Here is a 12,165-nt window from a genome sequence, read left to right on the forward strand (position 1 = left end):
TTGCCTCATTTGTGCATTATTGTCATTGTACAGAAGGTATGATCTCTATTGTGGTTACACATCGCAATAGAGATCATATAAAGTAACAACTAATAATATGTTTGTCTTCAATAATTATACCTGAGAACATCCACCACCAACCAATCAACAGTATAATAAACATTCAACCCTTCGTGTGCGTCTCTTATTCCTTGAAGCGGTCCACACATGCTTGTAATGGAGAGGGCCTTCATTACAGAAGTACTTGTTCTTTTCTTCCAACTCATAGTAGTACATGATTGTGTGATGGGCTGTACACTACTGATCAGCACATGGCAGTTCCTATTGCTTTTCACATTCGGCCCTCAGTTATTTATCTATTTATTTATCCGTAGATCAGTTGGGAAACAGCTCCAGGAAACAGGATGTCAGGTTATTTCTGCTGAATCCAATTACCTTCCTGCTAATGCACAGTCTTAACAGCTGTGGAAACCAAGTGCATATTAGGAACATATGCAGCTAAAACAAGACTTCTACTGTGAAGCTAAAGCCGATTTTTCTAATCTGTACTTTGTTTTTGGAAAGCACAAATGGTACAACCCATAATGCAAAGTGCCTGTGAGTCACCCCCCTGCTGAGTCATGAGGAGTTTGATTCCTTTTCCTTCTATTGTAAAACCAGACTTCAAGAGTGTGAAGCGTATATATCCTCTCTGGCACAGCGGACTACTTTGAACAAGATTCAGACCTCGGCCAAAAATAACAACAACCTTTGCCAATAAGGATTTGACCTCGCTTTAAGTACTGGAGTTGGGCAGAGATCTTTATAAGATGACTTAAAAGTTATAAGCAACTGTAAGACATCCACCACTGAAAGGTTAATGTTGATATTTTAACACCACTGAATTTAAAGCACAGAAATATGTTACTTTGAAGATATCTGATTTTATATGGTTTCAATGTCTCGCTTTGACATTTCCAGTCGTGGTGACAATGCAAACACTTGATTTTAGGTATATTACCTTTACTATTCTGGATGCTGCAATGCAATCAGACAAATTCAGGTTACAAAAAAATAAGTTTTGCCAAGAATATGAACAACCTGATAGTTTTGGAAACTTGAATTTTCTTGTCTTAATTTGTAAACCATAAAAATAAAACCTGTAAAATATAAACCGGCGGTTACCTGCTTCCGTAAGAGGTGAGAGCATTGTATTCTACACTGCCTAACTGATTCTAAAAGTAATTTATGAATCAAAAGGGATCCAAATATTGCATTACATATTGGTGATTGGATTAGCATTGCACTTCAGGCACTGATGAAGGTGACCGTAGGGCCTGAACTCTCTTCCACTGCACCCTGTACACACTAACTAGGTCACAAGGTTGCTAAATCCAATTTAAACCGGCAGGTTGACTTGACCTGTTGCACTGATGACATTTATTCTCTAATAAGGAATATCTCGAATCAGAACAAAGGTTGTACATGAGTGGTGGTGCATGTTCAGGTATGTGTGGCATGTACTTTGCATAATCTCGTTCAACGTCTTGTACAAAGAACACACTGGCTCACTAGCTTATTCTATTCAGTTTTCCCTGTGTAGACAAGTCTTTTAAAAGTTAAGACATTCCCTCCTTGCCTGTACCATTACATTTGACACTTTATTGTATTAACAGAAAACATTAAAACCGTCCTGGCACCAGGGAGGGGAACACGACACAACAGCTAAAGCGACTAAAAGGATTACCGTGGCTCAGTTCTAGAGAATGTGTCTCATCCAATTGCCGGCCATCATCAAAGGAAGCTCAACGTTTTGGAAACACAATTAGTTGCCGTTAGTGGTGGCCGTTGGTGTTTCCAGCCAAGACGGCTGCCTGTTCTACTCTCCAGAGCAAAACTTTTAGCTTTAACTTCTCATCAAGACTTCAAGAATTCAAGCTGCCCGTCTGGGCTCTGAAGCCACGATTAGGAGATTTGATGGACGAGGCTTTTGGTGCCATCGGGAAGGATCGTGACTTTTCCACAATTTGTAACTCATGGAAACTCTTTGGCTTAACAAACTACACTTCTTTTTATTTTTTTAATTGCGACTGACAGAACATGTGACACTCTTTGGTCACATCACCAATCCAGAGCAACTTCCTCAGAACATGCATACGATCAAACCTGTTTTAAATGACATTGTCTTGTGGGGTTCTGGAGAATCCTGATCTCTATGGCATCCCGAGAACATTTATCCAACAATGATTGAGGATTGGGACCGTAAGTGATGATCTCATGTCCCCTTTGTGACCTCTGCTGAACCTTATCCCTATTAGTCAATGTATTGCAGCAGGCTCTAGGTCTTCCTACAGTTATCCTGGCACCTCGCAAGAATTTAAAAAAAGAAACCAGTGGGACAGCAGGGAAAGGTTTAAATGGTGTTAATAACAGAGGAACAAAGTGAAGGTTTGAAGGTTCTGGAAAATGGAGTGTCCGGAGGCGTGGAACTGGGTGAGATTCCGTTTAAGACTAATAAAGTGGCTATGGATAAACCTGCCTTGTTCTTCACCAATGTTGACGAAAATGGCGATGAGTGTGAGGTGTCGGGAGAGGCCGATAACGAGGAGAGTGAACTCGACTACAGGCCAAACTATTGGGAGGATGAGGACGAAATCTACCAGGAGTTCGAGGAGTTGGACTTCGAGGCCCTGCCGGATCGCTCGGACACGCAGAGCATCCTGTCGGACGATTCTTTCTATCCCCCTGACAATTCGGTCGCGTCCATCATGGACCGCTCGCCGAGCCCCGACAGCCCCGAGCCCATTTCATTCTTCAAGGCCTGCTGCAATAACAATGCCATCATCGTCAAGATTATGATTAGACAAGGAGTGACCGAAGAGGAAGTGACAGAGACGGATCGAAACAGAAGAGTAGGTGTCTGGATTTCATGCATTTTAATGCAATATTTGATTTTCTGCTGACTTGAAACCTGCAAAGTCTCATTTTGTTTACGTTTGCCCCAATTGAACCCAAAAGAATCCCAATGTTTTTCCATTGGAAACTTCATTTTGCTAATAAAGGGTTATAATACTGTACATGGTGTTTCATAACCATAATCAGCCTTAAGGACTGTACCAGCTGTATAAATCTGCAGAGTTCGAGGGTTTCAATGTATTTAAGTTAAGTTAAAGTTAGCTTAAGTGCAGAATAATTGTAATAGTCTACAAAGTGTCACTTTGAAACAATAGCATAACTTTGACCAGACTTACCATTCACTTTGGTAGATTGCTCAACTCAAGAATCAGTCTGTTGATTATCACACTGTGTGGAAATGAATGGAAACCAATGGCTGCTTCAGCAGGTAAAAATTTATTTACTACAAGTGCTGTGTGTGTTGTGCAAAATACCAGTTATGAAAGGTGCTCACAATTCTATGCAAATAGCTTAAAACACACAAACTGGTGCCTTGAACTTTCATTATGAATTTTGATCGCATCAGTAGTCAGAGTCTCCCATTGAGTCCATGTCCAGCTGATCTGAATGTGCAGTATCAGTGCTCCAACACTATTGATCCCAGCATGCATGTGACCTGTTGTAAGTACATGTGCCTGCAATGTTGATTGGTCACTCAGTACCGTTTTAACCTTCATAAATGTTGCTGTTAAATGTTACGTCCACAGATTTTGTGATTGTGAGTTCAGTTCAGCAAACAATAAGATATGAATTTCTTTCATGTTTATGATATATATATATATATATTCCAATAATTCATCCTGTTAAGGCCAACAACTAATTATTAGTTGATTACCCCGAGTGGACTCGGCTGTTCCTCTCACCGGCAGTCCCTTTAGGGTTTTGTGGTCAGGCCAGCTGGTCCCGGTGCAGCTCCTGAACACCAGCGAGCCGCTGAGGGTCAAATCCTGAAGGAAGGGTCAGAGCAGTTGGCTAATCTCACGGTGACAGATGGGGAGAGCAAACTGCACAGAGACGGTGTCGAGCAGCAGCTTGCTGTCAGAGCTCAGCTTCTGAAGGGCTTCCTGAGACACTGACCTGAGGAGCTGGTAAGAGATACGGTGTGTGTGCTACTGTGTGCAGAGCTGGGAACAGACAGAGGATTGTCATGGAGTAGTGCAACAGTCATGTCTCTCAGGACACCTTGGAGACCAGCAGCATATGTTGCCATGGAAATGTGCATGGTGGGACATTTGCTATTGGGATTATATTGAGGAAAACAGTAATTCATACCTTTCAGACTGTGGCTCAGTGGTAGACCGGGTCGTCCTTCCACCAGAGGCTGTGCCTGCAGCGTATGAATGCATGTGAATGGTTAATTGGAGTCCTGATGGGCAGGTGGCACCTTGCCCCCTGCCCATCAGTGTATGAATGGCAGTGATTGGGTGAATGACGACATGTAGCGTAAAAGCACTTTAAGTGGTCAGAAGACTAGAAAAGTACTGTACAAGTAAAAGTCCTTTGACCATTTGTTCAGGACGGTCACATTCTAACGGCGTGATTGCAAAACTATCCGTATTGTTTCAAACTTCACCCCCGATTTGTAACATTATGCACAGCTTTACATGTGTAGCTAGTGTTCAAGTCATTTCGTCAAAGTTATTTCAATTAGTAACACACATTCTCTCTTTTTTTCTCACCTTAAAGACAACGCTTGGAAATAATTCCCTTGAATTCATGCCAGTCTCACAAACTAAATGTTAGTTTATCTGCATTGAAATGAAGTTCTTGTCTTATCCCATAAAGACATAATTAGTCTAGAGCTGCACGTTTTGAGGTGCTTTATTACTGCTCCGAAGAAGCAGGTAGTAAGTGGGTAAAGCATCATGTAATACTTGTCACTTGGTACTACAGTGGGAACAAAAAAAAAAATACACCTAAATTGGTGGGATTGAATAAGAATGTGGCTCATTAAACTATTTCTAAGGTGGACTTTGGTTTACTTGCATTGTATGTATATTTATTTTTAAGATTTTTAAGATTGGTACATTTGAATCTTGGTTGCTCTGTTCTGTTCAGCATGTCAGCAGTCCAGTGTTCCTCTCTTTGGAGTCCGGGAGGTGGTATCTGTTAAAAAGATTTCATTTTACAGTAGAACTCTGTAATCTAACTTTGAGCCATTGTGCTCACCATAGCTCGGAGTTACACCTGGTATTAACATGTGATCTGTGACTGGATACATGATCCGGATAATGATTTCCAATCCACGCACCAGCTCCAGATGTGGTCTGGCGGATCTGATCACGTTCCAATCACAATGGGTTCTAGGTGCATGAACACTTTGAATTAATGTGTTTTTACTTATCCAGTATATCCACATGTCTACCTCTTGCAGATCTGATGTCGTTCTTCACATTCTGTCACACCACCGGCTGGTTAGAGTCTGCATGCACATTAGTATCATAATCAGTCTGTCACCCATCCTCTTTGTTAGACTCAGACTCACTATCAGTCTGTTACATACTATGGAAAACAGCCTTTTACCTTGCTTATAGGCAGCATGACTGATGAACAATTGTCTCCTGTGAGGAAATATGGCTATGAAACCACAAATGTGTTTCCCAAGGAGCCATTTAGTCATTTTTAAAAGCAAAACTAAAATCAGAAGAAGAAACTCAAGCACTCTTGTCTGTTTGTGTTTCAGTCAGGTCTGATTGTGGCGTGCTACCATGGCTACATGGACGTGGTCATGGCCCTTTCTCAGTGCCCGTATCTTGATGTTAACTGGCAGGACAACGAGGGCAACACCGCTCTTATCATTGCAGCACAAGCAGGTAAATACACACCTCGGATCTTTGAGTTACAGGATTGTTAATAAGGCAAGTATTTCTTAGAATTTATCTTCCGGACCGTGTACAGACTGCACTTGATTGAGATTTGTCCTGTTTGTTTAGTTAAAGAAATAGTTAATACACGTATTTGCTTTCTTGTCGAGAGAAGATTGATTCCACTTGGTACGGTAAATATGAAGCTATACCACCAGGAACCGGCTAATGTAGCTTAGCACTAAGACGGGAGGTTATCTGCCAAACTGTTTCTTGGCCAGCGTTGTTCAACCCACTTTAGATGAAACCACGCTCACTTCCGTATGACGAAAGCCTGACGCAGCGCCCGAGTTATTTTCTTCTTGTTTTTGTTTGTTGATTTTATTATTATTTTCTATCATAGCTCGAGCTGTAAGTTTACTCATCAAAGTAATTGCTGAGATCTTGGACCATGGCAATGGTGCTGAAACGACGAGTGGTCAAACTATTGTACAGGATGTTAACGTTAGCCAGATAAGCTGCTTCATGTCAAAGTAAAACCAAAAGTGAGGCCAAAGTTGAACCAGGATCTCAGTCTGTAAACTGTGATTGATTTTTTATCGTTTACCTTCCTTTTCCTTTCTTCCAAATACATTTTTCTAAACCGGTTTGACGCTGGTGCTCCTCGACACAACCTATTTCTAGTGCTTTTGCTGGGTTCCGAAATTCAAGTAGTTATTTTGGTGAGTACAAGGTCATAACTGTTAGAACCGACGGCCGGTGCCCCAAAAATAAAACTCATGCAACAAACTGTAGTTTTCCTTTAATCAAAATACTCTCGTAGCTGAAGATAAATTTAATGCGCAGTGATCCTCTAATTGCCACTTATTGATATGATCTCGCTTCAAATGACAATCTTCTCCGATTAAAAAGGAAAGACCTGTGCCAGACAAGCATAAACTTCGACCAGCCTCGTACATAAATATCAATTTAGTATTTAAGCATTGAGTAAGTACAAACCCAGTCTAAACTAATGGAGTCATGACAATGACAAGTAGCCCATCTATTTGAGTGGGACAGATTCATACCGACATGCTGACTTTGACAGCGATCCAGAAACCGATTCTACAGAGATGGTAGAGAGCTGATTGAGTTTCCCCATCTTCAACAGATTCACCATTAGCGTTCCTCAATAGAATCTAAGACCAAAAAAACCTCTGGATATGGCTGTCCAGACACAGATAACATGACCAAACATGAAGCCCAACTTGTGCATTCATAAACCTATTAATACCCTTTTTACCTTATGTAATATTCCAAAAATAACTCCCAGTGAGACATGTTACCTTGTATGTTTCTCCCCCCTCCTACAAAGTTTTTGTGCATGCTTTACGGTGGTAGACATTTTATTGCAGAGAATTGAGTTTCATAATTAAAGGCACTGATTACATTATGAGGTCTGGTGCTTCCAGTTGCCAGAATCGCTGTAAGTTTGGCATTAGAAAGCCCAACTTCTACAGCTATGCAGCCGCTTGTATCAGATGGGGTGCCGTGGCCTCTCATCTGCTAATGATGACGAATGGCTCTCTGTGTCCTGTGATGAATGGCTGCGGACTACCCTTCATTTTCTGCTTCGTTAAAAGAAGTATCGATCCCCTTTTCATGACAAAGTACTCTGCAACACCTCAGGGAGAACAGGTGACCAAGACTGCGACAGAGTGGTCGAATACACGAGAAGAAAAACTCCCCTTAAAACCCTTCCCTGAAAGTAGAAAGTGTCTAGACATGTATTGGGAAATAAACCCGGGTCCTCTGAGGTGAATAGCCAGTATTAACCATCCACAGCCTTTAATGGATTCTTGTTGCGTGCATTGCGCTCCCTTCGAGGAATTTCAGGAGATCAGGCTGTCTTGTTAGTCTGGATTTAGACGGGATTTACTCATTAGCATCCATCAGCAACAATGAAGTGACTTGTTCGATCCCCAGAGAGGCTGACAAAATATCATGGATGTTTAAAGAGAACTGGATACAGCATAGGATTCCTATCAAAGTTACTTTTTGGCGCATGAAGGAAAAAAAAAAGTTTGACTTCCGAGTAGAACATTTAGAAGAAAGTACCCAGATCTTCCATCGATCCGGCCTCAGTGTCGGGTTCATTCACATGAACGGAGGAAGGAAAATAACTCTGGATTTGGCCACGGTGCATTTTACAACTGTATAGTTACAGACTGTTACAGACGTGTCTATGGAAAAACCTTTTTTATATCCAATGGCATCACAAATAATGGACATATTAGTTGAAATTCCACAGTTTGGCCACAATATGAAAATGTACTTCAAAGCCCGGCGCTCTTCCTGGCGGAATATGTAAAACAATTCATGCTGTCAAATTGTAGTTTGTGCTGTTGAATTACTGCATTTAGTCTTTTAAATATATTACTTTTGTCCTCTTGAATCAGCCATTCATGTGTATGGATTAACAGACCATGTTGTTAAGAAATATTGTTGTCATTTTAACTTGTGCTTAAAAGATGGCAGAGATATTGTTGAGAATATTGTTTTCCATACAAAATCAAAACAAAACTGCATTAAAGCCAAGTGTGTCATTTTGCGCTACATTAGGCTACAGAGAGTGGGCCAGTAATTCAAAAACATCTGACGAAGCATCACAAGTGTCTACAGTAACAAATGAATGTATGAATGTGATTATGACAATACTAATTTGAAGGAATTAGCCTATCCAAACACCATTGCTAGCCTTCCGCTAACGATCTTAGTGCTCCTACGGCCATGCTAGCAGCTCTGTGAGGCTGCTAGCATGGCCGTACCGTAGGGAGTTTGAAATGTAAAAAAGACAAAGGCAATATGGTGCATAACAAAAGCAGCTTTGCTAGTGCCAAAGTAAAAACTAGCGTGCATAACACACGCCTGTGTCTCTCTCTGGTCTGCAGGTCACGCGTTCATCACAAACTACCTACTCAACTACTTCCCCGGGATGGACATCGAGAGGAGGAACTGTCACGGTTTCACAGCTTTGATGAAGGCTGCCATGCAAGGCCGGGCCGAATGCGTCAGGGCTCTCATGCTGGCTGGTAACACGGATGCGATTTAATGATTAAGTTCAATGGACCTGAGCTCTCGATAATGATACTGAGCGATACATGTATAAGATGTTTGTGTCGGGGTAGAGAGCTCCTTTGATGCTTTGCTGATAAGCGTAGAGCTGATTACGGCACTGATATGGTACAGATTAACTCCTAATGTTTCCAGGAGGTGATATCCAGGCACGGGATAGCGCCCGGAGTCTGACGCCCAGGGATTGGGCTCTCTTCACTGGTCGATACGAGACGGCCAATCTGATGCATAGCTTGATGTCCAAGCCTTGTGCTGAGCAGTTCTGTGACTCCTTCTCCCTGGAGTGGCCCCTGTTGGAGGTTAATAAATCCATCAGGACTACAGTCCTACTATTGAATGCACCACATAATGCTTTAAACTAGAGATTCCTTCCAACCATAGCATTTGCTCTTCTTGTGCAGGAGCTGGCGGCCCAGGCCCAAGAGCCAAAGTCCTGCCGGAGGCGTTTGATCAACTTCCTGTCCTGCTGCTCGTATAGGATTTACATGGACAACAGGGTAAACCCCATGCATGACGGCGTTTTTGACCACATGGTCCAAATCACCACCGCCATCTCCAGCCCGGTCATCGCCACGGCTTGCCGCACAGTGTGCCCAGGCAGCCCGCCGTGCATCGGGAAGCGTCGCCAGGCCGTGCCGGAGATCCTGAGGAGGCAGCGGGTGTCGGAGCTGAAGCGACTCGGCCCAGACAGACTGAACAACTACAAGAGATTCTTCCAGAACTCGCGGGTCCTCCTCATCCCCAAGGCGAGGGATCGGAGGGCCAGCCTGCAGACTCAGCTGCTGACCGACGTGGCCACGGTGGCCATGAGGCGAGCGAGCCTCCTGCCTCTGAACTTGCTGAGGAGGAGCAGCGTGCGGCCGGGCATCGTGGTGCCCAAGGTGAGGCTCTGCAAAGCCCCGGCTCCGAGCTTCATACCAGAGAAACTCAAACGTAGCAGTGACCACAACCAGCTCCAGATCCCCAATTGGAACTACAAGATGAAGAGGATAGAGAGGAGGCACGAGGAGGAGAAGAGGAGACAATTGTTACCTGTGATAAGGAGGAGATGAGGGGAGAAGGGGAGCACCACCACTGTATCAAAAATAATGGAGCAGAAAGAGGAAAGATTAGGGAGAAAAACGGTAACGGAAGAGAGGCAGAGATTACAAAAGGGAAGGTAAAGGGTGGAGGAAGACAAAGACAAAAAAGAAACAGCAACAGAACCTGAGGTCATGCTGGCTTGGGAAGATCAAGTGAAATATACACGATACAAAAATGTAGAAAAAAGCCAAAAAAACATTTGCCAAAGAGGCATAGCAAGAAGGGAGGGGTTAGCCAGCCGGCAGGATTTCACAGGATGGAGAGGAGCTCCGACACGGCCGAATGGAGATTAGTGGCTGGCTGCTACCACATGAAAGCAGGCAGGGAGGAAGCCAAGAAGACATCATACACTGATGCATAGTCCAACAGGTATTTGCAAGGAGGAAAGGGGGAGGAGCCAGCTCACACAGGCTTTGTGAGGGCTTTATGGTAGAAAGGCAGAGCCAAAAATAAACAGCTTAGTGCTAGACTGTGGCTTGTTGGCTCCTAAAATAAATCACATGAGATGGTCCACGACTGTGGGTATCCCCTGCTGTGTGAGAAACAGAGGGCCACCGTAACACTCGTTAGCTGCGCAAGTAGCCTACGTGTTTATTTGAATTTCGCAGTAATGTAAAAAGGCCTTTGGAGGAGCTTTTTACTAAACACAGAGAAATATTGCGGCAAAATGTGAGTAAGGAAAAGGTAGAAAATATGGCGTTTTTTAGTATGTAAATATGAGGCGGCAACCTCCGGCTCTGCCGAGTGAAGCCAAGTGTCTTAAAACTTGCATTCTATCCACTGACCAGCAGGTCCTCCCGTTGCAAAAAGAAGCCTGGTTGTATAGAAGTCTATGAGAAAATGACTCTACTTCTCTCTTGATTTGCTACCTCAGTCAACATTGTAAACATGAGTTTGTGGTCTCAATCGCAGTCTTCTTCAATACAGCATGATGTTCATTTAGTAAATGATGGTCCATTTAGAGTCAAATAGACCATAAAGAGGAGTATGCTTTAGGGCGGGCTTACTGTGATTGACAGGTCGATGCCGCTAACAGAGCCGACTCCGGCGTCTCTACGTCACTCCTCCACAGTACAAATATTGTCACTTCCGATCAGCAGTTGCAAAAAAATCAACAACGACCTTATTCCAAAATGGCGACGGTGAAATCGCCGAACTTCAATACAGCAGTCATCAATGGGTGACGTCACAATGACTGTGTCCACTTCTTACCTACAGTCTATGGTAAATACACTACGATATATTATCTTTACCACTCTCTAGTGGCAACCACTGGGAATTGGAACAAAACAGTTGACAAACATTGGACTCTTCTACATTTGACCCGTTCGTCTCTGGGACTGAAACGGTCTGGACCACGGTGATCTGTAGTGGACTGGAGACTGTTAAGGTCTCGCTCCATGGATTCCAAACTCAACAACTTGTTTTATCATCGTTTGCACCAGGATGGAGGCTGATGGAGGATCTCGCTTTAATGCCATGAACGCATCGATGGATCAACGTTGCAATTCAGTTACTTAACTTTTCATAGAAGCTGCAATACATGAAAGGGAATAGGAAAACCATGCCAAATTCACTGGATTGAAACTGTTGATGGCATAAACACGTGTTACACCATCACTGGCATATGAGGAAATACGGCAATTCACACTTGAATGTTGATATGGATCTCATTTTTGTACTTTCATTTGATTGTGTGTAATTATGTATACCTTTCCTTTCATTAAGAATACTGATATATATTTTTACCAACTGAAAGCTAAACTACAACAAGGGGCTCATAGGTCAATTTAATGCAATTTCTTTGTCATTTGGGGTGAAATTGAAAGGTTATTCTCGCATTAAAATTATGACGAAGCCTCGAATTGTGTGATATCTTTTTTTTTTTCATTCCACGCAAGGTTTATCCGAATTAATCCGGGCGTGCAAATCACTTGTTTTGCTTTGACACCACACAACTGAAAGACTGACTTTCATATAACTACAAGCAGTCCTCCTACATATACGGTTGTATTCGTACAGAGCTCATGACTTAAGTGCGACCTGCACAGAGACCTTTTTCCACAGGAAGACATTTTGACATGTCACAGTGTGGAAAAAGCACAGGTGTAAATAATAAAATGAATGATTGCCACTTTGCTGCTCTGGTTTCCAGTTCCTGGTGCTGCTCATGACTGGCTCACTGTCGCTCTCACTGGGACGATGGAATGGAACAGAGACAGGCACTGTT

General features: G+C 42.9%; 1 protein-coding gene across 1 annotated transcript; it reads left to right on the forward strand.

The window, feature by feature from the left end:
- Window positions 1-2,504: 2,504 nt before the first annotated feature.
- On the forward strand, window positions 2,505-9,904 carry ankrd33bb (ankyrin repeat domain 33Bb). Its single transcript, XM_031854855.1, has 5 exons — window positions 2,505-2,891; window positions 5,618-5,747; window positions 8,669-8,809; window positions 8,988-9,151; window positions 9,254-9,904. Exons 1-5 carry the CDS (start codon window positions 2,505-2,507, stop codon window positions 9,902-9,904), a joined length of 1,473 nt encoding a protein of 490 aa, XP_031710715.1.
- The last annotated feature ends 2,261 nt before the right edge of the window (window positions 9,905-12,165 follow it).

This window comes from Anarrhichthys ocellatus, unplaced genomic scaffold (assembly GCF_004355925.1).
Source record: "Anarrhichthys ocellatus isolate YVR2014 unplaced genomic scaffold, GSC_Weel_1.0 scaffold15, whole genome shotgun sequence".
In the NCBI taxonomy this organism is placed as follows: domain Eukaryota; kingdom Metazoa; phylum Chordata; class Actinopteri; order Perciformes; family Anarhichadidae; genus Anarrhichthys; species Anarrhichthys ocellatus.

Excerpts from the sequence above, each read along its gene's own strand:
- ankrd33bb (XM_031854855.1), top strand. The coding sequence starts at position 2,505 with ATGGATAAACCTGCCTTGTTCTTCACCAATGTTGACGAAAATGGCGAT. Across the intron at positions 2,892-5,617 it reads AGACGGATCGAAACAGAAGA|TCAGGTCTGATTGTGGCGTG; the intron begins GTAGGTGTCTGG and ends TTTGTGTTTCAG. Across the intron at positions 9,152-9,253 it reads TGGAGTGGCCCCTGTTGGAG|GAGCTGGCGGCCCAGGCCCA; the intron begins GTTAATAAATCC and ends CTTCTTGTGCAG.